The sequence below is a fragment of the Cetorhinus maximus genome, chromosome 2 (genome assembly GCF_964194155.1).
Source record: "Cetorhinus maximus chromosome 2, sCetMax3.hap1.1, whole genome shotgun sequence".
In the NCBI taxonomy this organism is placed as follows: domain Eukaryota; kingdom Metazoa; phylum Chordata; class Chondrichthyes; order Lamniformes; family Cetorhinidae; genus Cetorhinus; species Cetorhinus maximus.
In genome coordinates, this window is record NC_135880.1 from 104,321,506 (window position 1) to 104,348,172 (window position 26,667).

Genomic DNA, 26,667 nt, shown 5'->3' on the forward strand with positions numbered 1-26,667 from the left:
AGAAGATGCAGAGGAGATTTACCAGGATGCTGCCAGGACTGGAGGGTCTGAGCTATGAGGAAAGATTGGATAGGCTGGGGTTGTTTTCCTTGGAGCAGTGAAGTTTGAGAGGGGACCTGATAGAGGTGTATAAGATTATGAGGGACATAGATAGGGTGGATAAGAAGGCACTTTTTCCATTAGTAGAGGGGTTCAATAACCAGGGGGTATAGATTCAAGTTAAGAGGTAGAAGGCTAAGAAGGGAGTTGAGAAATTTTTTCACCCATAGGGTGGTGAAGTATTTAGATATCCACTTGCATTGCCATAGCCTCCAGGGCTATGGGCCAAACGCTGGGGATTAGTGTAGTCAGATCTTTGTTAGCCAATGCAGACACAATGGGCTGAATGGCTTCCCCCTGTGCTGCAAACATCTATGTGTCTATGAGTTCTGGTCCTGCCATATCAACACTGTGGCTATAAGAGGACAAAGGCTGGGTGTTCTACAATGAGTGGTTCATCTGACACCTCAAAATCTATTTACCACTTATTTGTCTCAGGTGTGTTGGAATATTCACTACTCATCTGGGTGTGTGTTTCTTACTCATTCATGGGATATAGACATCGCTGGCAAGGCCAACATTTATTGCCCAACCCCCATTGCTCTTGAGAAGGTGGTGGTGAGCCACCTTCTTAAACCTCTGCAGTCGTTTGGTGAAGGTACTCCGGCAGTTCCAGGTTTTAACTCAAGATTGGTAAAGGCACAGCAGTATGTTTTCAAGTCAAGTGTGTGACTTGGAGGGGAACCTGCAGGTCATGATGTCTCTGTGTACTTGATCCGCTTGCCCTTCTTGTTGATAGAGTTACAAATTTCAATGGTGCTGTCAAAGAAGCATTGGTGAGTTTCTGCAGCACATCTTGTAGATCGTAGACACTGCAGCCATGGTGTGCAGGTAGAGGAAAGGGTGAAAGTTAAATGTCGTGGATGTGCTGTCGATTAATCAATGGCCGGAATTTTACGGCATGTTTGTGGCAGGAATTTCCTCTGACCGCTATGGGAACATCAACATAACCAGGACATAAGCAATTTAGAGCAACTAGGTTTGAGCAATAATATGGATTGCTTTAAAACTCCAAAGAACCTCCTCTTTTGCTCAATGCCTCCAATGCAGTTCTGCACTTGAAAATTACTTCATTGGCTGGGAAACACTTTAGGATGTTCTGAAAACATGGAAGGCACTATATAAATGCAAGTTCTTAAAATTCATAATCATGAGATCCTCTTGCCCTCCATGAATTTGGTGCTCTCATCATTCCCATCCCAGATCCAACTCATTCTGGAGATCTCTCCCAAGAAATAACGATGCTTCCACTTCCAAAACCATAATTTGTTACCACCACAGATTGCTCTTCCCATACTAATATTCCATGTCTACTTGGAACCAAAGAGGTTCGCAGCACAACAGAAAGTCATTTGATCTAGCATGTCTTTGCTGGCTCATTGCTAGAATAATCCAAAACTAATCCAGCACTGCCCTTATAGTCCTCTATCTTCTCATTTATCCAATTTTCTCATAAGGAACCCAATGGTCTTTGCTTCAACCACTTCCATGGGAAATTATTTCAAGGTCTAACCATCGTCTGTGCAAGGAAATTTCTCCTGACCTCTCTCTTCACTCTCTTAGTGGCTATTATCACCATCACCCCAACCAGAGCAAATAGTTTTTCTCTATTCTTTACAATGTTATAGTTTTTTCTCAATTGTTCTCCTACTGTCATATCATTTCTTTATTCCACTTCATTTTTCAGAACTAAATCAAACAATAATTTTGAAAACCAAAACTATGGATTAATAAAAAATAAAACCAAGCTCTGAATACCATAAAACTAAACTCCACACTGGAATTTTAATTTTGCTGATGTTGTGTGTTTAAAGCAATCTATGAAAAATACAGCTGGTGAAAATGCATGTAAGCCAGATTTCACAGCATACAACTCTAATATTTGCTCATTCATTGCATGAGACTATTTGAGGCTATTGCAGGATTCTGTTGCTAAGACAAACATGCCAACTCGGAGCAATAAACAGTGATATCAATGGACACAACTTATTGGGCTCTGACTATGCAGAGTGCATACTCGCATTTGTGTTTGTCATTTAAATAAGCAGACGTAATATAACAAGTATATTGTCATTCTTTTCTAAAGAGAAAAGGCTTCATAAAAATGCTGCGCTAGAATGGAAACTACATGTTAATCATATCAAATCATTTTCAATGCAGTGAGACAACCTGAAGATGTAAGCAGAAATCAGCTGTGTATTTAACTAACAATCTTTCCACGATGTGGAAAGCTATTCAGATGGGTTTGTAAAATCAGGCATTTCTGTCTATTCATTGTTTGTCCAGAACTGTTAATGATTTTTTTTTACCTGATATTTCAAAAGTATCAGGCTGTGCGTTGTATTAACATTCTAAATCCACAATTGTAGGAAAACACATGCCAACTGGCCTGACGTATTGGCTGGTTGGGCACACAAATGTGGTTTACTGTTTAAAGTTAACTAATAATACCTACAGCTTCCCTGGTATTTAAAGGGGCAGAAACTTTGTCAAAAAGTGTTTGGTAAATTTTTTTTGGCTGTTTATTAAAACTTAACACACCAACATAAATTTTGCTGGATTGCATCATCATGTCACTTGCAAATGACATCACCATATCGAAACAACACAGAATTCATCTGACTGTTTTCACTCCCTAGGTAACAAGAATCCTGCAAAGACCTGTTCCTGAAAACAATGTCACTTTAATTGAAAAAAAGCCTCCGCACTTCATAAAACATTAAATCAAAACTTTGTTTGAAGTTGATGGTTTACGTTAACTTTGTGCTGACATTTTAAAGACCTGGAATGCTTTGATTCTGTTTCCGTGCGTGACAGTGTACAGGACATGCTCTTCTTTGTCTTAGATCTCTAGGATGTGGCTTTCGTTTTTGTTACTATAGTTTCACTAGCTTGTTTTACAGCCATTGTCATGGTAATAATACCTTAGATACTGGGCTGGTTTAAAAAAATGCATTCCCTGCAATCAGAATTTTGTTAAAATGTGCTACTGTACATGGTTTACAAAATATTAATTTATAACTAATGTTATTAACCCTTTGTGAGCCATCAATAAAAAACAATGAAATGTTCTAATTTATCCTTCTCAGATTCATGTTCCACTTTCCAATAAAATTTATATTTGTTTCTTGGAAACAGCAAGACAATTCAGTGCAGAATAAATCGGAATAAAGTGTAACAACAATGATATGCTAACGATGAAGGCAATTATTGGAATTCTAGATAGGTATTTTTTGTTTTAAACAGTACAGCTTAATTATTACTAATTCAAGGTAGTAAATGCCGTTTTTAATGTCTGGCAGTGAGATGCAAGGTGGCAACTGAATTGGGCTCTGATGACAACATTATTTGGGGCGTTCATTGTATTACGCAGCGTTGAGTATTTCCAACTGGCTAAAGTTGATGAGAAATTGGGCAACGGTTATGCCATTTAAAGGCAACTTACACCTCTTAATGGGAAGGTACACTTTGGCTTTATTACATTTGATTTACCGTTGCAGAGTGGAGATGGCGGTCAGAACAAGTGCTACAAGTGCTATTTTCTGACACTGTTGTGGCGGTCCTTATGGTGGAGGTGACTAGGAGAGATAAGCTAAACTTATGATCTGGCAGGAAGAGGATTTCAAATAGCCTGGCACAATAGGCAGAAGTGGTAGAGCAGCTCAATGCAAGGAACAGGACCTGGCTGCAATGGTGAAAAAGTTCAATTATCTTTGCTGCCTTGTCAGATCAGGCTTCTACTCACACCTCCCTTAGTGGTGGTGCACCAGCACTCGCAAGCCTTCCATCCTCTGTTTCTCAACACTCCTCCAAACACAGCAACTCACTTTACTTAACCCCCTTCCGCTGCTATTTGCACATGCTGTACCTAATTTTGTCCTCATAATTACTCCCTTTACTTCCCCACATCTATGGCATCTTTCATGACAGTTCAGATGATTCTAACCCAACACACATCTTCACTACCTTTTAAGGAGGATATCTTCTTTCAAGATGAGGACAGGGCTGTGGGGGAGGAGAGTAGTTGCACTATCCCTACAATTCTTGTACTCAAAGGAAGAAGCTGCAATTGAAGTAGTTGGCAGAAGGCAGGTCAGGAGCATCACAACTGGTGAGGCTGGAGGTTATGCTCTGTGGGATGTTTGGCCATCTTACCCTCTTCTCACAGAACTTTCTCCCTCACATGCCCTATATTACCAAATGGTGTTGCTTTGAGCTACCACTCGTCTGCTTCTGCTCACTCTTGGCACTACATGCTAAACCTTGTCCTGCTATTTTCTTTCTAGGTCCATCACAAGTCATGGCCCAGTTGGAGCAGAGAAAGAGAAAGCCAGCCCTCCTGAGCACTTATCATAACCTGACCTTTTACGGGCACCAGGCCAATTTCTGCATTGGGCTGTCTGCTAAGGAGCCTGCGCACAATGTCAGAGTTTATTAATGAGTCATCCTCTAACCTGTGTGTGATTATTGTGCAGGGCATGGGAACAACTTAGTCAACCATAAAGTTGTGTTCAACCCTATGCACATTATAGCAGGGACTTCAATTCTGGAAGCTCAGACTGATGTCATTCTGGTTCTGGGTCCCAGCATCTCCAGTTTGAAAGGGACAAGGAAAGGATGGATAAAGGATTCCAACTTTTAAAAAATTCATTCATGAGATGTGGGCATCGCTGGCTAGGACAGCATTTATTGCCCATCCCTAATTGCACTGTTCAGAGGGCATTTAAGAGTCACATGTAGGCCAGACCAGGTAAGGACAGCAGGTTTCCTTCCCTAAAGGACTTTAGTGAACCAGATGGGTTTTTACAACAATTGTTTCATGGTCATCATTAGACTTTTAATTCCAGATGTTTTTTTTGTTGAATTTTTTTATTGAATTTAAAATCCACCATCTGCCGTGGATTTGAACCGAGGTCCCCAGATCGTTACCCTGGGTCTCTGGATTACTAGCTCAGTGACAATACCACTACACCATCGCCTCCCCAAATCATCATAACACTCCTGTACTTTGTTTTCATGCTCAGTAGCGGGAGTGCTGAGGCACAACCCTGCACTATTGAGAATCCCTTAGTAATCACTAAGATGCTGCATCCTGTAGCTGGACCCTTTAAGGCCAGAGCCCCTCAAGCTTTCAACGATATATCCATGCTGTCACGAAAATTGCCTATTTCCACTTCTGTAATATTGCACAACCTCACAATTGCTCAGCTTATATGGTGCTGAAACCCTCATTCAAGCCTTTGCTACCTCCAGATTTGACTATTCTAACACATTCCTGATTGGCCTCCCACATTCTACACTCTGTAAATGTGAGGTCATCCAAAACTCTGCTACCCATGTCTTGACTCATAACAAATGCATTTCACCCATCACCAGTGTATTGACTGGTAGGCTATTGGATAAGCAATGCCTTGATTTTAAAATTCTCATCCTTGTTTTCAAGTCCTTCCATGGCCTGGCCCCTCCCTATCTCTATAATCTCCTCCAGTTTGACAAGCCTCCGAATTATTTGGGCTTGTCTAATTCCGACCTCTTGAATATTCCTGATTTTAATTGCTTCCACCAGCCTTCCTTGATGATTTGCTGCCTTACAGTCCTGACAGATAGCAGGGTTGCTGGCCCTCGCTCTTCGCTGGCATCCTCAACTTTTTCTCCAGTTAGCATTAAGGGTTCCCCCATTTGCAGGGCAAAGTTATCGAGCATGCATGAAAGAACAATGAATTTGGAGACACAGCCATATTGCAGGATGCCTGCACATTTGTTCAAGCAGCAGGAACCTCTGTTCAGAATATTGATCTTTTGCTCAGTCAGAGCTCAAAAGCCCCAAAATTCTAATTCGTTACCCAGGATTCCACCCCATGCAACAAGCCCAGTAAATTCTGGTGGTGGAAAGCGCTGCCCACCCTATACTCCTATCCCGAAACCAGGGAACGTGCCTGGGGGAGTTCCCAGAAACACTGACACTCCTATTAGATGTAATGGAACTCCTTTTGTTGAAAGCTAGAGAGTTGCATAAACTTGGTTTGTATTTCCTTGTGATTAGAAGATTGGAGGGTGATCTAATCAAGGGCCAGGAGATTCCACATTAGTCGCAATTGGCAATCTGAGCAAAAATTGTGCTCAAGGCTAGATTACCTTGAATCTGTGGGGATGGGATTGGGAGCAGGAGTGTGGGAGGGCAGGAAAATAAAGATGAGCGGTGTTTGGATAGCTCCCTGACACAGGCTGCTGGGGAGCTTCCCAGGTGTGGGAATAGGTATACTCAACCTCCTTCAGTAATGCCTACTACTCCTAGTGGAGCTGCAGAGCTACTGAACCTCTGGGCCTGCAGCACCGAGAGCACACCGGCCTTCCTTAATTGGATGATAAACTCACAGATTCTGGAAATTGCAGAACTAGTCTTGCTGCTGACATGTGCAGGCTTGGAACACTGATTTGGTCCTGCATCGGTATCCTGAAGACCATGGCAACATCCAACCCTTTTAAAATTTTCTGTGAAGTAGAGCAATTGGGCAGTATTTTAGGACTTTATTTCAAAAATTCAATTCCTGCATTAAAAAAAAAATCCTTGATGTATTTAAGGGTGGTAACCTGATGCAATTTTATTAATACGGCTGAAATATTACTGTTAATTTAAGTATCTAGTCCCTCATCTTTTTTTTATTCATTATGAAATGTGGGTGTCGCTGGCTAGGCCAGCATTTATTGCTGATCCCTAACTGCCCTTGAGAAGGTGGTGATGAGCTGACTTCTTGAACCACTGCAGTCCATGTGGTGCAGGTACGTCTATTTTGCTGTTAGGAAGGGAGTTCCAGGATTTTGACCCAGCGACAGCGAAGGAACCTACAACTAATTTGATTTAAATAATTGAAGATGACTTTAAAAAACTAGACAGAACCGGTTACTAGTTATATTGGTACACATTGTTCCATTTCTTAATAAATTATAAAACAATTAAACATTTTTGAAATGCACCTTTAAGTGATGTTATGCTTATAAAAATGTTGAGTTTTAACAGCCCCTTCGAAGCTCACAAACAGGTGAGTTCTGTGACCAGGCCAGCTTCCAGCACAATGTTTTTTAAATTAGTGCAAAAGATCGTGGAAACTTAATCCCTGCTGGATGGAATTTGCGCTTGAAATTCTTTGACCTTTTGCATTGACTAGTTTCAGGTGAATTGTGCTGAAAAAAGCAGCAACCTAGCAGAAACTCTTGCTCACAGTGTTTAAAATGTTAAAGGAATTTGATAGGTCAGATGCAGAGAAACTACTTCCTCCACTGGGGGAAGGCCAAGTAAAAGGGCATTATCTTAATAAAACATTAAGTTCTATGTCAAGTTACTGTGTCAAGTGTGGATGCCACAAAATGCTTCCCCATAATTGTTACTCTTTAACTTCAGCTCAATAAATAGCACTGAGATAACATTATAAACAGTTTGGGGGAACTTTGATTTTGTGTAATACATGTAGTGTTAAAGGAAGAATAGCAAACCGGCGGCCCATTTTACATCTCCCAATTTTCACATCCATTGATTTAAAGGAAGTAAAACTGGGAGAGATATTAAACACACCCATCTTAAACATATATGTAGAAACACACAAATAGATCCAACTCATTTTGATTGTATCTATTCAGTGGATTTAAAAAATGACACTTAGCCCTGTTGTATCATAATATAAAGATTTTAAACACTGGAATACAAATCCTTAGCATGTGCAGTTCCTTTGAAATAGACTAAATTTAGAATCTCTCTCAGGTTGGCATGGTGATGCAGTCGGTGGGAGTGCATGTGCCATGGAGTGATAAGCTATGGAACCTGTGATCCTCCGCATGCTGAATTACTCATCCGCAAGAGCATGAGGAGGGAAAATGCAGTTTCCTGTATAAAACTTGAAGAAAGGGCCACTTTTACATATTTCTTGCAGTTTGTTTTTACTGGCAGGGAGTCAGAAGCAGATCATTCGTTCAGGCAGCCACAAGCACAAGGAGGGAAGGAGAAAACACATTAAAATACTTTCATGTTTAAAATATAATACGATCTCTTTAGAATACTTTTCCTTTTAGTCCCATAAAAGAGAGGCTTCAGAATTGATTTTGAAATAACTCAGTATGTTAGCAAGGCATCTAACTTGTCTATATCCTTTGACATTCCCCACTACTTATCGCAGGTGCATTGTTAGTGAGATTTTGTTGCTATAAGCAGTGGATGGTTCAGACCATAATAAGTTGTTCAAATGAAACAGCATGAAACATATCTGCAACTGATTAGGATAGTTTATAACTTCAGTTCCCAGCTTCTTTGAAAGCTCATAGTGCAATTGTTGTGCTTTATGTGGTGCACACTGTTGTAAAACATTGACTAAAGTGTCTATTATTTAATTGGAACATCCACCACAAATACTTTCCAAAATAAGCAGAAATAACTCAGAAACATTGCCCATACAGAGGATTACAGGACTTATTGGTGCTCAAATGTCATATCTTTTATTCTAAAAGAGCTGTATATATTAATTAGTAGGAATGCAGTAGTACAAGCCAGGCAGTGTAAAGTTTAAAACAAAAACAGAATTATCTGGAAAAACTCAGCAGGTCTGGCAGCATCGGTGGAGAAGAAAAGAGTCGACGTTTCGAGTCCTCACGACCCTTCAACAGAACTGAGTATAGTTAGGAGAGGGGTGAAATATAAGCTGGTCTAAGGTGGGGGGGCGGGGGGAGAGAAGTTGAGGGTGTGGTGGTTGTAGGGACAAGCAAGCAGTGATAGGAGCAGATAATCAAAAGATGTCACAGACAAAAGGATCAAAGAGGTGTTGAAGGTAGTGATATTATCTAAGAAAATGTGCTAATTAAGAATGGATGGCAGGACACTCAAGGTACAGCTCTAGTGGGGGTGGGGTGGAAAGACTGACAAGGTATTAGTTGTAGATTTTAAAATAATGGAAATAGGTGGGAAAAGAAAAATCTATATAAATTATTGAAAAAAACAAAAGGGAGGGGGAAGAAACGGGGTGGGGATGGGGGGAGGGAGTTTAAGATCTAAAGTTGTTGAATTCAATATTCAGCCCGGAAGGCTGTAAAGTGCCTAGTCGGAAGATGAGGTGCTGTTCCTCCAGTTTGCGTTGGGTTTCACTGGAACAATGCAGCAAGCCAAGGACAGACATGTGGGCAAGAGAGCAGGGTGGAGTGTTAAAATGGCAAGCGACAGGGAGGTTTGGGTCTTTCTTGCAGACAGACTGCAGGTGTTCTGCAAAGCGGTCGCCCAGTTTGCGTTTGGTCTCTCCAATGTAGAGGAGACCGCATTGGGAGCAACGAATGCAGTAGACTAAGTTAGGGGAAATGCAAGTGAAATGCTGCTTCACTTGAAAGGAGTGTTTGGGCCCTTGGACGGTGAGGAGAGAGGAAGTGAAGGGGCAGGTGTTGCATCTTCTGCGTGGGCATGGGGAGGTGCCATAGGTGGGAGTTGAGGAGTAGGGGGTGATGGAGGAGTGGACCAGGGTGTCCCGGAGGGAACGATCCCTTCGGAATGCCGCCGGGGGGGTGAAGGGAAGATGTGTTTGGTGGTGGCATCATGCTGGAGTTGGCGGAAATGGCGGAGGATGATCCTTTGAATGCGGAGGCTGGTGGGGTGATAAATGAGGACAAGGGGGACCCTATCATGTTTCTGGGAGGGAGGAGAAGGCGTGAGGGCGGATGCGCAGGAGATGGGCTGGACACGGTTGAGGGCCCTGTCAACGACCGTGGGTGGAAATCCTCGGTTAAGGGAGAAGGAGGACATGTCAGAGGAACTGTTTTTGAAGGTAGCATCATCAGAACAGTTGCAACGGAGGCGAAGGAACTGAGAGAATGGGATGGAGTCCTTACAGGAAGCGGGGTGTGAAGAGCTGTAGTTGAGGTAGCTGTGGGAGTCGGTAGGCTTGTAATGGATATTGGTGGACAGTCTATCACCAGAAATTGAGACAGAGAGGTCAAGGAAGGGAAGGGAAGTGTCAGAGATGGACCATGTGAAAATGACGGAGGGGTGGAGACTGGAAGCAAAATTAATAAATTTTTCCAGGTCCTGACGAGAGCATGAATCAGCACCGAAGTAATCATCGATGTACCGGAGAAAGAGTTGTGGGAGGGGGCCGGAGTAGGACTGGAACAAGGAATGTTCCACATACCCCATAAAGAGACAGGCATAGCTGGGGCCCATGCGGGTACCCATAGCCACACCTTTTATTTGGAGGAAGTGAGAGGAGTTAAAGGAGAAATTGTTCAGTGTGAGAACAAGTTCAGCCAGACGGAGGAGAGTAGTGGTGGATGGGGATTGTTCGAGCCTCTGTTCAAGGAAGAAGCTAAGGGCCCTCAGACTATCCTGGTGGGGGATGGAGGTGTAGAGGAATTGGACGTCCATGGTGAAGAGGAAGCGGTTGGGGCCAGGGAACTGGAAATTGTTGATGTTACGTAAGGTGTCAGAGGAATCACGGATGTAGGTGGGAAGGGACTGGACAAGGGGAGAGAGGAGGGAGTCAAGATAACGAGAAATGAGTTCTGTGGGGCAGGAACAGGCTGTCATGATCAGTCTGCCGGTACAGTTCTGTTTGTGGATTTTGGGTAGGAGGTAGAAGCGGGGTTGGGCAACTATCAGGTTGGAAGCTGTGGGAGGAAGATCTCCAGAGGAGATGAGGTCAGTGACGGTCCTGGAAACAATGGCTTGATGTTCAGTGGTGGGGTCATGGTCCAGGGAGAGGTAGGAGGAAGTGTCTGCGAGTTGACGCTCAGCCTCCGTGAGGTAGAGGTCAGTGCCCCAGACAACAACAGCACCACCCTTGTCAGCGGGTTTTATGACAATGTTGGGGTTGGACCTGAGAGAACGGAGTGCAGTAAGTTCAGAGAGAGACGGATTAGAATGGGTGAGAGGAGCAGAGAAATTGAGACGGCTAATGTCACACCGACAGTTCTCAATGAAAAGATCAAGAGAAGGTAAGAATCCAGAGGGAGGGGTCCCGGTGGAGGGAGAATATTGGAGGTGGGTAAAAGGATCCATTGAACGGGGAGAGGACTCCTGCCCAAAGAAGTGAGCACGGGGACGAAGACAGCGGAAGAAGAGTTCAGCATCGTGCCGAGCCCGAAATTCATTGAGATGAGGGCGTAAGGGTATGAAACTGCCAGACCTGCTGAGTTTTTCCAGGTAATTCTGTTTTTGTTTTGGATTTCCAGCATCCGCAGTAGTTTTTTGTTTTTATCTCAGTGTAAAGTTTATGTAGTTTCAACCACTTATGATGTTTACATTATCAGCCAAAATAAGTGGCTGAATGCACCCCGATACAGATAATCTTTTACTTTATACAAACAATTTTGAAAAAATAAATTGTCTAATAGCAAATGAGTGATTTGTACTTTAGGGTCATGTAGGTTAAGAATTTAGGAAGCGACAATAGGTTCAAGGACTTTGGAGAGGAAGGGGAGGTTGGCGATGGGCAAATGTTAGTTTGCAAGGATGGTGGGTCAAAGGTTGGTTTTTGAGGACTTCTTCTTATCATGTCCAGGGACAGTCTATACATGGCCCAACCATAACAAACAGAACAAAAGTTTTTGAGGAGAGAGGTGATGACAGCATATTTGAAGGAGAGAGGGACAGCATCTGAAGAAAGTGAAACACTTACAATTCCAGCTAAGTCATCCTTTTTTTTAGACAAGAAAGGCTGCTGATTTGCTAACAACTGTTTTACAATATCTACCCCACTGAATTCAAAATTCTTGTCATCTTGAAATAGCTTCAACCCTCCCTATACCCACAACTTTCTCCATCTTTATTTCCCTTCATTAACACATTCTTTAGTCTTCCAACTCTGGTCTTCTGTGCAACCTCCCCCTCCTTTCGCCATACCATTTGTGGAAGAACTTTCAAATACCTTTGACCCTCCTGTCTGGACTTCTTGCCCTTAACCCTTACGCCTGTCTACTTCTTTCTCCAGTTTTAAAGCCTTCACAAAACCCATTATTTTACTAGGATTTCAGTTACTTAACCTAAATCTGTTATCTCTTATTTTGCTCCCCATCTATAAAGCAAGCTACATTTTTTTTCAATGTTAATAGTGCTATATAAAGATAAGTTGTTATTGCACAAGATGGATACAATCTCTTCCAATTACACCACGCTTTTTGCTGGCAGCTGCCTATATCAGACAAATAACACTAACCATTTTCAAGTACCACAGAAGCAATTACAAAAGCTTGGATATAATGTATTCAGCGCACCAGCTATTTCAGGCCATACAATACGTTATTTGGATTTACCGATGCACTAACAAATTTCCTATTTTTCTTTGTCACACTAAATATGTCCTATGTTGGCAGAATTTAATGTCAGCAGCACTGGTCTTGTTGGTTGACCCAGATGTGGGCAGCATTGTCATTTGGGGCAGAAACAACTGGTTGAATGTGATCATGTGGTAGTCAGCCAATTAACAGGGCAGAAGCACAGGACCCAGTGAATAAAATGTCAGGGGCGGGTAGGAAGGCGCTGATCCTGGCATCAGATGGTGGGAGCACAGATGCTGCGCAATTTTTAAATGGCAGATAGACTTGACTTCAGTGTCTCAATGCTTTCTGCTTCATTGTGCCTGCAGCTGCAAGGACCGACCTTCTAACAAAGACCAACAGCCTTCATCTGCAAGACATAGACCCCTCAGCTCCAAAACATAGATTCATCATTGTCCAGACCAACAGCCTTCATCTCTTGTATCTGCAGCACTCAGTGCCAGGGTAGAGCAGGAGATTGTCACTAGTCGCACGGCAGACAAAGGGTGGCTGCCCCCTTCAACGATGCCCTATGCAGGTTCTCCTCTAGGCCACACAGGAATGGAAAGAGGTGCTGTTCCCAAAGCACGGCAGGAAGGCCTGGACAGAGATAACAGCAGAGGGTAGCAGCCACCGGGTCCAGCAAAAAGATGGCAGTTTTCAGTTTGACCTGGAGTCTCCAGGAATTAAAGATCAATCTCCAGGGCATAGTTGTGTGCAATCCTGGACAAAAATCATCAGGACGTTCAAAACATTGTTTTGTCATTTTCTTTAAACATTTCTCTTTACCAGATATAAAAATATTAAAAATGGGGAAGGAAAAGGCTGCTTGGTTGATAGTCAAGCATCATCCAATTGGGTAATGAGTCTTTTTGCTTTCCAATTGGCATAGGAAGGCAGCCTTTTTTCCCATTTTCAATATTTTTAAATCGGGTAAAAAGAAATGTTCAAAAAAAATGATTAAAAAATTATCTTTTTTTAATGTCCCAATGATTTTTCTCCAGGGTTGAACACAGCAGTGCCCTGGAGATTGATCTTCAATTCCTGAAGATTCCAGGCCAATCCTGAATCCTAGTTGCTGTCCTTGGAGGGAATGTCAAACAATTACCTCTCAGCTCCTCTGAGCTGCCCTCATCTTTGCAAGTTTGTTGGCTTCCTCTTTCCTGCTGGCAAAAGTTTCCATTCCAATGGAAGGCAGCTCCACAATGACTGACTATCCCCTCCAGAGTCTGAGGCCAGTCCTGGATACCACCATCTTTGAATGATCAGGGATCTGACTGTCTGTGATTCCTATGCAGAGCACGTTTAATTCAGAAGGTTACATTTAATTCCAGTCAGAGCTATACAAATATGGCATAATGACCATTTTAACAAACTCCATTGCCTTCCCACCAATTCCATGCAACATCGCCGCCTCGTTGCATCCCCACTGTCCACATATTTTGGCCCAGAATTCCTGGCGTTGGGTCTCCAAACAGTGGTTTTCCGCCCGATTCTATATTGGCCCGCCCACACCCCCCACCCCCGCCCCCACCCGCACCCCTATCCAGGTTCTCGCTCCAGTGGGCTGGATTAAATTCCACTCATTGAGATTCCCATTCATTCAAAACCCATCCACCTGAACAGAATTAAAATCAGGTCCTCTATCTCCTACAATTTCTCCCAATTCAGCGACACACTGTACAACCTTCATGTCCATTTCAGAGAGATATGGTCTCCCTTCCAGCATTCCAATTCATGCTGGCATTCTTCTTCTTTCTTCACTTCACTTCACTACGGTTCTCCTCTCAGTTTCCCTGGTTCAAGGCACTTTTCTCCCATATTCCATTGAAGCTTCACTTTCTCCCTTCCCAGTTCAAGGTATATTTTACTCAACCTCCAGTTGTAGTTGCTGCTTTTCTCCCCTCCAACACCCTCAATCATGATTGCAAACTTTTTCCTCACTCAGTTCATTCTAGCAGTCATCTTCTATCCTAAGGCCATTCTCACTTGCTGCTCCTCAGTTATTTCTGCAACTCTCCACCCTATTCTATTAATGCCGATGCTCTCCTTCCTTCCTTGCTGCTACTCCCCATTTCTGTTGCTTTTCCCCATATGGTACCCTTCTGGGGCTCCTACGTCTGTTGCTGCTGCTGTGCATGTCGCTGCATATGGCTGGTGAGAACTCCTAATTTTCCAAAGATTTCCATTTAGTGTGCATTTGTGGTCGGTCGCTAACAACAAACTCCAGGAATCCGGCAGCAATGCAAGGAGGCAAGAGTCAAATTCATACTGACTCTTGTGTAGCCAGACACATAGACACTTCCTTCAAAACACTGATGTCCATGTCAAACGTGAATACAAAAAAAAAACTCAATCAATTGGCAGATTGTTTTACACACCACTGATGTCAATCACAAAGTTGACAAACAGGACTAACACTTTAATTGATCTCCAATGCTGCTCGAGATGCCCTGCTTCTCCAAAGCTGCAGTATAATGAACAGTTTGCGACACATCATCCGTAAGAACAACTACCGAAAGGATCTTCGCATGGCTGCACTTCGTCGAGACAGTGCCATTCTGAAGAGTCAGAAACCAGTTGTGGTCAAGAAGAAGCGCACTCGGGCTACCAAGAGTGCATGAACTTGTAAAAGATTTGACATGATTTGTAATAAAGGAAAATTTTAAGTAAAAAAAAAATAATGGTATCTTGCCATCTGACTCACTGTTCAAATACACTGAATGGTGTGAAGTTGTTGTACTTCCCTTAGAGATAGGAACTAAACTCAAAAGAAATAAATGGTTTGTCCATTCATTGTACATCATGGTCTTTATTATTGTTGAACAATAATAAACTGTTACAAGTCTGAAGTCTCATTTCCTCAGTTTTACTTTTTTTTCAGTCTATTTTCTCCCTTAATTCAATCTGTCTTTATTTTGCTTTCTGTACCTAATTTGACCTTGAATTCACTATTCTAATTTACATTTTCAGGTTCAGATTCTGTGCTGCTCATTATTGATTCTTAAATCAGATTAGATAGGAAGATACAAAGTTGCTTGTCCTGTTCACACAGGCCTCAGATGCTTTATAGAGGATGCCGCACCACTTTGGCTCTATGATTACAGTAAGTTCCAGTACATAATCATAAAGAAATCTATGGGCAAGGGAAAGTGTAATAAATGGCTGACTCATTCACCGCTGAGGGCAAAATGTAGCCAATTATGTTGTAAGAGGCATCCTTCAACATTGGTATCTCTTCAAAATGTGATCATAATAATATTGTAAACTGAAAGTACTTGTGAAGCTTCATGTTGGTTTTCCTAAGTCACAATCTGATAAATGTATGCCCCACATTTATAAAAGGATGTTGCAGAGGGAATGTCTCAAACCATATAGCATTGCAGGCACGACATCCGACAAAGGAATCACAATGTTTTTAACGTCCCCGGTTTGTGACAGCACTAAGTGGAAGGTCATGGTGCAGCTTCACTTGCTTGTTCACATCTTGAATAGCCTTCAGATCATGGATTGAATGGCACCCATACAGGTGAACCAACTTCAGTCTAAAAACAAATGTAAAAGCAATTATAGAATGGAACATTAAATACATGTGTATAAACGAAGTTTTACAGTGATGAAACACAGACTCGTGCAGCCGAGGTCAACTGAATGACAACCCTTTTATTCTTTAAAACACTTTGAACAACTTTTGTGCAATGTCTTTATTGTTTTTGCAAATGTAACAAATTCCTGTGTCCACGCCTAGGTGGCAGCCCCCAAAGGACCCCCAAAGGAAAAAGTTTGCAATTTCAAACTTTGTTTTCACTTTCAGCTCCATTACAAAGGAGATTGATGAGGTTTTCCTTCTGAGCAGGAAGGTTATAGTAATTTACCTTAAAGCAATAAACAAAACGGAGAGGTGAAACAAAATATTATTACATTTTTTTCAATTTTTATGTTAAGGGATTGTAAATTTTGCTCCCCTTTTTGGAGTTCAGTTACCAATTTCAATCCAAAAGATTGGACTTGATGAGGTGAATAGGAAGTGCATGACAGCAGCCCGGGATGATTTTCCATTTGTCCCAGTGGAAAGTTACTGACCTCTGCTCAGCACCTTTCCCTATGGGCGTGGATGATATTGGAGACGAGCCACAAAAATCATGGCTGCAAACCTGAATTCTATCCCTCTGTAGCACAGTACATTAGAACACTTATGTCCTGTACTGCTCTTATCTTTGTATAGGATATTTAAATACCAGCTTAATATAACATGAATTCTGCGCAAACCTGTTTAATTAAAATCCCCAAACATACCGTTTGCAGTTTTTACACAACTTTTTAATGGTGTCTTCTGTTATTTCTTTGCAGAAACTGAGTTTCACACATTCTAGGCTTTGGTTGCAGTAGATGGCCAGTAAACAAATCCTAGGTTATGGAAAAAGGACAAAACTATGTAAGTGCAATCAGTTATTCAATTGTCTAGCATTTAATCTTGTGCAGTAAGAGGGCTACAGGCAGCTGCTGAGGAGATAGGTGCCTATGAACTGAACTGAAAGATTTTACACCACAAATCAAAGCAGCAAAGCTCAAGCAGTTTATTATGTCCAGGTTAAAATACAGTTAATTGGTTTATTGATGATAATATACACTAATTATTAGTTATAATTCCTTAGGTGGGTCAGGTTGAGTTTCAGTAAAAGGTTAAAGTCAACCTAATAACATTTTGATGGCTGCAAATATTAGCAGTGTATAGACTGCTAAAAGAATCTAGTATTGATAGTGTGATGTTGGAGCCAAAATTATATAACACGTATGACAGTCTCTAAATTAGGAATTTATATCAGTCATCTATGTCACCCTTGCAATGCTCAATTTCCAGCTATTATTTGCAAAGAAACAATATTTCAAAACAAACAATTGATCATATAATGCACAGAATAAGTAGTATCTTGTCATGGGTTCAAAGCAGCAGTCCACCTTTATGATTCTATTTGTGTTAATAACCTTCTTGACCTCAAGAACTACATTTTCTTTCTCGTGGTGGAATAGCAATGAGGCAAGAAGTCCTCTCATCCTCCCAACACCAAAACCCTCAATGATTTTCCTGTGCTGGGGGTCACTCTGGATACAGAGAGGGTTCCCAGTGAGATCCCTGCCAGCAAACAGGAGACTGCTGCTGCAAGGCTTGGAAATTGTAGTGGTGCTGCAGCAGGCCCAATGCTGCAGCACCTGAAGAAGTAGAAATGAGTTAAAGGAGGTAAAAAATCCCTGAAGAGGGAAGGTTTTATTTTAAGCCTGTTTTAAGCCCAATTTGGACAAAAGAGAATTTAGCTTCAGTCTGATGTCAATTGACTTCACAGGAATGTCTACTCTCAGATGTGGTAACTTTATGAACCAGTCCTCTTCATCCAATTTATGCAGCATGATAAAAACAAACAAAGGAAGTTTAATCACTTCAATGGCATTCTCTACAATCTCTACTGTAGCAGCAATTGGCATAATTTCAGGGAAGTTCATGAAAATCATGGGGAGGTTAAGCATGAGATGCCATTTTGCAAAATTAATGGTGGACCAGCGCAAGTTGTCAAGTAACTTGTGGCTATTCCCAATTTACAGAGTGTCTCTTCCCTGTTGCCAGTTGCTAGCTGATATTCATATCAATACCGGCATACAGTCCAGCAATGAACATCCTAATTAACATTTTAACCATGTGATAATTGTTAATGAATGTCAATCAACCTCTCTCGCCTAGAATTTGAGCAATTAAAAGACTGGGGTCTTGTTCCTTGTTAGAGATTTTAAATATCAAATTATTAATTGAATTTATTTTATTTTCCTTTCTGTCTCTTTGCTTCCCTTCTTAACCAAATTATTCTTCCTGTTCTTTCTTTCTCTTTCTGTACCTGATTTGACATTGAATTCACCTATTCTAATTCACTCTCCTTCTCAGTCGTTCCTGCTTATTTCCCAATCATTTAATTGCATTGGTTAACAAGATCCACCATCTGTCCCATTGTTTATAAAGGTCGAAACGTCAATTCTTTTCTTCTCCGCCGATGCTGACAGACCTGCTGAGTTTTTCCAGGTAATTTTGTTTTTGTCCTGGATGCTCTGTTTCCCCTGCCACACTGTTATCAATTCACATTTCCAGCAGCTTTGTAGATGAGTATTTTGAGCTGAAGAGTGCAGGAGCAAGTCTAACTAACAGGGCATTTGTGAGATGCACTGCTCCAGGAAATTCTGGGTGATAATGATAAATTTTTATATAAGTTACACGGGCCAGAATTTTTAGATCTTGGGTCAGGCGCACACCCGACCTGACCAGGTGTAAAGTGACGCGCGATGACGTCAGGCGAGTGTCCCGATGTCATTGCACACTCATGCGATATTTCAGTCGGCAGTGTGCCTGCCAACAATTAAAAGACCTATTAAGGCCATTAAAGTTATAATTTAAATAAATTTTTCGCTGCCCGTCCAACCTTATGGTTGGTGGCAGACAAAAAGGCTAATGGCCTTTGCATTTTTTAGGAAACCTCATCCGTGGGCGGGATGAGATTTCTAACAGCAAATAAAAATAAAACAAAAATTTTAACACTTCATTTATAACATGTCCCTGCTCATGTGAGAGTCACATGGGAGGACATGTTTCATAACATTTAAAAAATTTTTATTTTAATGTTTTAAACTCTTCAGCTCCCTGAGGCAGCTCTGTGCCTCAAGGAGCTTTTCCAGCGTGCACCTATGCGCATGTGCAAGCTTGCGCTCTCGTCCTCTTGCCTCCATTCAGCTCCTGCTGAGTGCTGCTGAATGCGACACATGCTGGGCAGGCCTTAATTGGCCCACCAGTGTGAAATTGTGGTCCGGCCCCGAACGCGAGTGGCGGTCAGCTTTCTGACTGCCCCCGCCGGCTCTCGCTGAGTCCACCCGATGAGGGAAAAATCCTCCCCATAGTGTTTGGTAGCATATATAATAAGGCGATTCACGTTCTACTAAACCAATCACTCCATTAAGGTATGCTGAGATTGAAATAAGATAATTTAGCAATGATTGCTCCTACATTAGGATTATTGGGCGGAATCGTCCCAGGTTTGCACTAAGTGCGATAGCGGACGGCAAAAGGACATTTTACCCATCGGCCACAACAGTGGCCTTTCACACTGTATCGTCCAAATTCTGCCTCATTAATCCTGTATTCCCAGGAAACGAGCCATTTCAATGGCAGGCAGGCTCTCATTTGCCTGCCATGCCATCACCTCGGTGCTTCATCAAGCTGGGTGCCACATTTAAAGCGCAGCCGCACACACAGTTCTCAGTGCTTCCAGCCCAGGGCTGCTGCACGGAAAATTGCAGCCCCCCAGTTAAGTGATGCATCCCTCAAGTGCCTTTTGGACACCATGGAGGCTGCCACACACACCCTGGGATAGCCTCTTCCCCCAGCACAGCCCTCACCCTGCAGCCTCTTCCCTTGCCTGAGGTCACTTTTCTCCTTTCCCCAAACAAGCCTTAGCCCTGCAGCTGTTGAAAAGCCACCCCCGCCTTATGGCTGGTCTGTTAAGCAGAGACCTGTCTGTGAACCCTCCTAAAAGTGATATGGTGCTTTCTGCGAAGCCTAGCGCTGATGACTGCGTGTGCTGCCAGAAGCAAGGTAGGCAAACAAACCTCGAAGTCCCGAGTGAAGTGCATTTCACCAGGTGCATGTCACTGATGTACAGTTATGAAACACATCGGCATGCAATCACTCCAACATGCTCAGATGATCCAGTGTGGGTGGATGATTCTGGCGAGCAGGGCTTATAATAATATGCAGATGTATTACAATGAAGTTCCTGATGTCCGATAGCGGGAAGCGCGGCCCGCCATTGATGGGCAGAGTGGACAGTTGCAAACTGTTGTGAAACCTATTTCTGGCCTTTTCGCCATATTGTCCACTCAAACACACCCGCCACCAATGGGCACGGAAAATATCGCCCGTTTTCTTCCACAATTTCAGTCACTAAACCAAAGAAAAAGCTCATAATTCAATGAAAGACTTGCATGCTTTTCATAATGAGAGATTATGGTCCAGATTTAGTGGAGTCGGGAAATGGCAAGTGGGACCTGGAAATTCCACTCCTGTTTCTGACAGGTCCCGTTTTGCAGGCAAGTTGAAGGTGGCGGGTGTGAATCACACAGGCAGGAAACCCCAACTCAGCAGGGCCATTTGAAATTAGTGCTGAGTTCAAACTGACACCATTTTCATGGTTCTAAGGGCCTTAACCCACAGTGCAGAATTCATGAATTGATGGAGTAGACAAAAAAAGCACTTGAAGGGCAGATAGGGTCTAAGTGTCATGATCTGAAGTTATTTAAATCCTTAGTCTTTTGGACATGAGAAACAGACTGTGTCCATCGATTAGAGTATAAAAGAAAACACCCCCTGCAGGACTACTTTGATTACACCAGGCCACCCGGTGTAGGTTAGAAAACAATTACCATCTGTTCCGGAAGTTTCAATAGAATTCTTTGTTGACATTTCTCAAGGGCTGTTGTTACAGCTGAGGTCATTCTGAATCCTTGTGGAGTTTCAAAAGTTACAAAAGCACTTATCTCAGCAGCGGGGGTGGGGGTGAGTGCTATTAAAGGGTTAGCTGCTTTTGTTGTGGTTATTAAATAGAAGTTAATTTGTTTTATAAAAGAAGTATTCATACTTAAAGGGACTTAAAATCCTTGAATGGGTTTCATGGATACGTTTTTTTCAGTATCAGGTGCGTATGAGTGAGAGCTCTATTAGATGGTTAAAGCTGTTTTTTTCATCTCCACGAGCTCCTGAGCTCTGCCTATAATGGGTGCTGGGTGAGTGGCTATGGAGAGGGCATAGGACTATAGGAGGCATGAGTTGGTATGGAAGGAGCATGGTGGTGGGCGGGGGCTAGAGTTGGCATGGAGGGGGCGTGGGGTGTATGTATTGACGTGGTGAGGCATAGGGAGTGGGCAGGGGGTGAGGGGGTATCAGGAGTGAAGGCTGGAGAATCTAACAGCTTCTAAAATAACTGGGATAAAGTCCCAGAGAACCCAGGCAGGCCTTCTTAACAGTCCACCTCAGCAGTCACCCGTCCCCATGGCCACCTGCAATCTGTTTCCAGGGTCGACAGGCCTGACTCCATCCTGCCCCAATCTCCCCAAAGCAAAAATTGGATGCAACCAGGTCATAAGGCGAGTCTGCTGAGTCGGGAACTTTCCTGACTTGAGCTACCCACCTCAGTAGCAAACATCTGGCCCTAAGTGTTCTTCACAAAATCAGAGATTAAGGCTAACATTGCTGAGAGACACTAATCAGCTGCTTATTCTATGGAGGACAGAAAGGGAACAGTTGCCATGACGACTTTGAAAGTTCAATTTTAAATTCAAAGGCACTGCAATTGAGGAATGGAAAATGAGATTGGACAGAAAGCTCTTGGGCTCTTTAATTGTTCTCATCTGTGTATTGTAATTAACATGCTCTTCAGAGGTTGAACAAGAACTGAATAGATACAATGATGATGAAAAGAACATTCCCTTATTAAATGTGAGAGTAGTGGTACTAGCATGTGGCTATGAGTGATTTGATGCAAATCCATTTTTGAAAAACACTTTCTGGTTTTAAAATATACAAAATCTGCTGAATAATGAGAAATGCTAATTTTATTCCTATTATTCATTAGCATATGTAGGTAGCACTGGAAACAAATAATTAGCATTGTGGAAGTGAGTATATGGGTGTTGTACGCACGCACGCACGCATGCACACACACACAAGGCTCCACAATGCACAAAATGCGTTCCAAACAGTGGCTGAATGCTAAACCTGAAGGTGCCTGTTGTAGGATCTCCAGGCATGTTTAAATCATGGTTATCATCAATCAGTTCCAAAATTGCGAGCTAAAGCCAGACATTGAAGTAGGTGCTTCTTATAAGTACTGCAACCATTTAGCGCCTGTGTGATTTTCATGCTTTCACCAAAATAATCCTATATGGGCAAAATTTTTGACTTGGCGGGTGGGCGTGCACATGGCCCACTCGAGCAAGAAATGACACACGTCGATGTCAGCCAAGTGTGCCAACTTCAACGCGTACTCTTGCGATATTTCGCTAGGCAGACGCCCGAGGGAGACGGAGGTGTACCTGCCATTAATTAAGAGGCCAGCTAAGGCCCATGAAACACCAATTGTCTCTGAATTTATGTGGCCTGTGCGAATTTTCGGCCGTCACACAGGCAAAACGGGTAGGCCACAATTTGCAAAAGCTCAACCATGAGCGGGATGAGAAGGGTCAGCAGCATTGCCAATATGAGTTGTGAGGAGTTTTGGAGATCGCGTGCTGCTGGTTGATTTTGTGAACTGGACAGCTTCATCTCGCTTCAGAGCTGCATTCTGAGCATTTCTAGGCTTCGTTTCAGGACTCATTGTTGTCTTTCAGGCCCCCGGAGGATTCAGACCATGCGGTATCCAGGTATTCCAGGTATCAGACAGCCTTCCATAACCCGGGTAATGGGGATGTGGTCTCCTTGGGTGGCACCTCCTCTAGGGAGGAAGAGAGGGGCAGAAGGGAGAGGATGTCAGGTGTCCCAATGCAGCTTCCAGAGGAGTGACCGCAGGCACACGGGTGGCAGGGCCAGCTGGCAGTCCAAGGCGAAAGGGCCAACAGAAGATGGCACTATCCTGCTGCAGGGCTTATGGTCGGTTATGCAGCTACCTCAATATGCCTGAGGTGCAATACTGAAGGAGGATCCACCTCTCAAGGGAGACAGTGACCTCCATTTGTCAGAGGATCAGGCCTGAGATCAGCTCTGACTGTGTGGGTGGACACCCCATGCCAGTGGCTCCAAAGGCCACAGTGGCCCTCCGGCTTTTTCCAGGGGTCAGTGGGGGATCTGTGTGGAGTCTCCCAATCAGCTGTCCATAGTTGCCTCAAACTGGCGACAGAAGCTCTGTTCAGGCATGCATTGACTTTCATTCATTTCCATATGGACGAGGCCAGCCAGGCCGAGCGAGGCAGAGGCTTTGCAGCGATTACTATGTTTTCCCGTGCCCAGGGTGCCATCGACTGCACATATGTTGCCATCAAGGTGCCAGCAGGTGAGCCCGGTGCCTTTGTCAATAGGAAGGGATTCCACTCCATGTACGGGCAGATAGTGTGTGAACACAGGTTCTGCAAGTCTGTGCAAGGTACCCTGGCAGCTCCCATGGCGCTTACGTCCTGAGATACTCCCAGGTCCCGAGGATCTTCCGTGCTCCAGCCTGACTGGATGGATGGCTGCTCGGTGACAAGGGCTATCCCCTGATAAGATGCCTCATGACACCTATCAGCCACCCAAGAACAGAGGCCGAGCAGCAGTACAACAAGAGTCATGCCTCCACAAGGGTGGTGTTAGAGAGAACCATAGGTCTTCTGAAGATGCGCTTTCAATGCCTGGACCGTTCAGGGGGAGCACTACAATATCCCCCAGAGCGGGTGTCACTGATTGTGGTTCCATGCTGCGTTCTCCACAATCAGGCACTGGAAAGGGGCGACCCACTGGAGGAAGGGGGTGTTGATGCAGCTGCACAGGCAATGGATGATGAATCCAGTAGCGAGTCCGAGGACGAGCATGGAGAGGAGAACACTGAGGGCATGGACGCTGGCCTGGGTAACCTCCAGGGAGGCAGGGATACCCGGAACGCTTTGATCCAATGCTCCTTCAGCTAGCCTACCAAATAAGAACCACCACATGCCAGGGCTGCAGTCTCCATTCTCAATCCCAGAGAAGACCATTTCCTTGGCCACCAACATACACCCTGTGCCTGTGCAATAAAGTTTCAGGAGACACACGTCCATCATTACATAATGGCCTATCCTGCACCTACAGAACAAATGAAGCATACAGAGTCCAATAGCACAAAGTAAAATCTCATTTAATTGTGCATAGCTGAAATAAACATTAACCAGTGTTCTTAATTACATCATTAAAAAAGTTGAAGCAAAATAGGGAAACAAAATATCACCTGTGATAAAGCCGTCTTGTGCTTAAGGTGCTTTCCATCAACATTTACAGGTGCTATGTCTAGGTGCTCCCCCCTCGCTGGCACCAGCATTGGAGACAGCTCGCTCACTCTGCTGTCTTTTTGGCCTCGATGACCTTGGCGGTCGTCCTTTGGCCTGTGGAGCCTGTGCTGGCCCCGCCAGCGAGGGAGCAGCCAGTGCCAGGGCTGGCATCTCCCCAGTCATCGCAGCCTCATCAGATGCTACAGTCACTGGCAGAGGGGCGGAGGAGTTGCTGCCGTCAACCAGAGCGCCCTGAGAGGATCCCGCAGAGACGGCAGGCAGCTGCTGCACCAACGTCAGGTCGCTTTGGACCTCCCTGCTCACTATTGATGGATGGGCACCTAGCTGAGATACTGGGTGCCCATTCCATCTCCCATACTGACACTGGCCACCTGAGGTCATTGCCGGTGTGTGGGCTTGCAGGTCCGAGTGCATCTCCAGGATTCAGTCCCTGAAGTCACCTCTCCATGAGAGTCGCCAGTCTCTCCATGGAGGAGGCATTGCGCTTGGCCATGAGGATCAACGCAATGGTCATGCTCCACAGGGACTCCTCCCAAATGGACACAATGGGGCGCATTCCCTCATGTATCTCCACCAGATCCTCCTGCACACCCCGCTGGACTTCCAGCATCTGCTGCCTTATGGACGACTCCGAAGGCCTATCATCAGCCGTTGATTGAGCATTCTCCTGGTCCCCAGCAGTCCTCTGACTGCCGGCGCCCTAGGCACTGTCTGCCTTCACCTGCACCTCAAGCAAGTGTGAAGCGCTCTACCAATGTGCACCGAGATACTAGACGGCAATCTTATGCCCACTGAAGTGCTGGTATCTGTGCTGGTGCCTGCTTGACAGAGAGGATGTGACGCAGGTGCATGCTGAGAATGGTGGTCTTCCAGAGTTGGGGTGGGCCTTCAGGGTCCTCATTGTGAGCGCCTGCTGGTGAGCCTAGGGAGAAGAAGGACATTTCATTAGTTTAAGTCATGACACTGTCACTGTGCATGCCAAGCACCCTAGTGCAACAACAGGTGTCTGTATCATGGTGCCTTTGTCTTTCGATTATCAATGGAGACTCCAGTTTTGAGGCTCACATCAATAATAGAGACAACACTACGATGATTGCAATAGCCGACATTCCCACCTCAGTGCACTGCACTCTTACCTTTGTCTGGCACCCCAATCTCACCGCGGCCACTTGACTAATGTGCATCCGCCTCTCAAGCTCCAGTGCCTCCTGCTCAAAGCACGTCGGGGTGAGGAGTGGGGGTCCCCCGCCAGTCCGTGACCTCTCAATGTTGTTATGGGATGTCTTCTCCTGAAAGGATAGAGGAACATTGATTAGTCCGCTCTGTAACTGCATCTCCATTTTGGCCTGGCCAACCCCAGCTGAGGAACACCTGGCAGGACTCAGCCAATTTGTGGCCCTTGAGCCGCAAGGCACTCAGTCCACGCAGCCAGGGCTCACCCTCTTGGCCAGCTCTGGTGTCATTGACAGTTGCCACTCACACTCTAACACCCCTCAGGTCCATAGGGGAGTGGCCACGCCTTAACTGTTTTGCGCACTAACCCATGCCAACACGGTACTCACCCTTCCTGATCGCAGCAAATCGTTGAAGCGCTTCCAGCACTGCACCCATGTGCGCCTCATCACATCGTGGCTGCTCGCCCTGGATGCCACCTCCTCCCAGGCCTTTTTGGTGAGGTGCGGGGGCCTCTTCCTCCCATCTCTGGGGACAAGGGTTTCCCTCCTGGCAGCCTCCAGGAGAACAGCGAGGCACTTATCGGAGAAATGTGGGGCTGATGGCCCTGACAACCTGCCCTCCCGCCTGTCGCGTCCAACCACACTGGAATCCATTGAGACTTCAGCATCCTCCCGTGGCAGCCTTCCAGGGGCTGCCTGTACCGCTTTTGAATCGGCTGCTAGGTCACCTTTGGACTCGGTGGACATCATGCCCCCGCCCCTTCTTGCAGCTTCCCCAGCCGCCTTTCATGCTGAGCGGGCCTTAATTGGCCTGGCAGCGTGAAATCGTGGTGCCGTGCTGATCGCGGGCAGTGGTCAGCTTTCCGTCCACCCCCACGCGCCCCTGCCGAGCCCGCCCACCAAAGGCAAAATTCTGCCCTATGTTTCACTTTCAGGTTCAAATACAATATATTGAATGTGCAAACAATTGATAATAATCACACATTCTACCTTGATATTCAATAATTATACCAAAAAAATCATTAAACTTGTAGTTGTATACTTCTTACATATATGGATATGCACAAACACA

At 44.3% G+C, this 26,667-nt stretch overlaps 1 protein-coding gene across 1 annotated transcript in view; it reads right to left on the reverse strand.

Annotated features, from left to right (window-relative positions):
- Nucleotides 1-15,796: 15,796 nt before the first annotated feature.
- The window catches only part of LOC144691328 (uncharacterized), a 101,244-nt gene continuing 90,373 nt past the window's right edge, over nucleotides 15,797-26,667 (reverse strand). The window contains exons 8-9 of the mRNA XM_078559334.1: nucleotides 16,675-16,785; nucleotides 15,797-15,923 (exon numbers count right to left, since the gene is read on the reverse strand). Of these exons, the coding sequence (XP_078415460.1) occupies nucleotides 15,797-15,923; nucleotides 16,675-16,785 (238 nt within the window). The remainder of the gene's footprint in view (nucleotides 15,924-16,674; nucleotides 16,786-26,667) is intronic.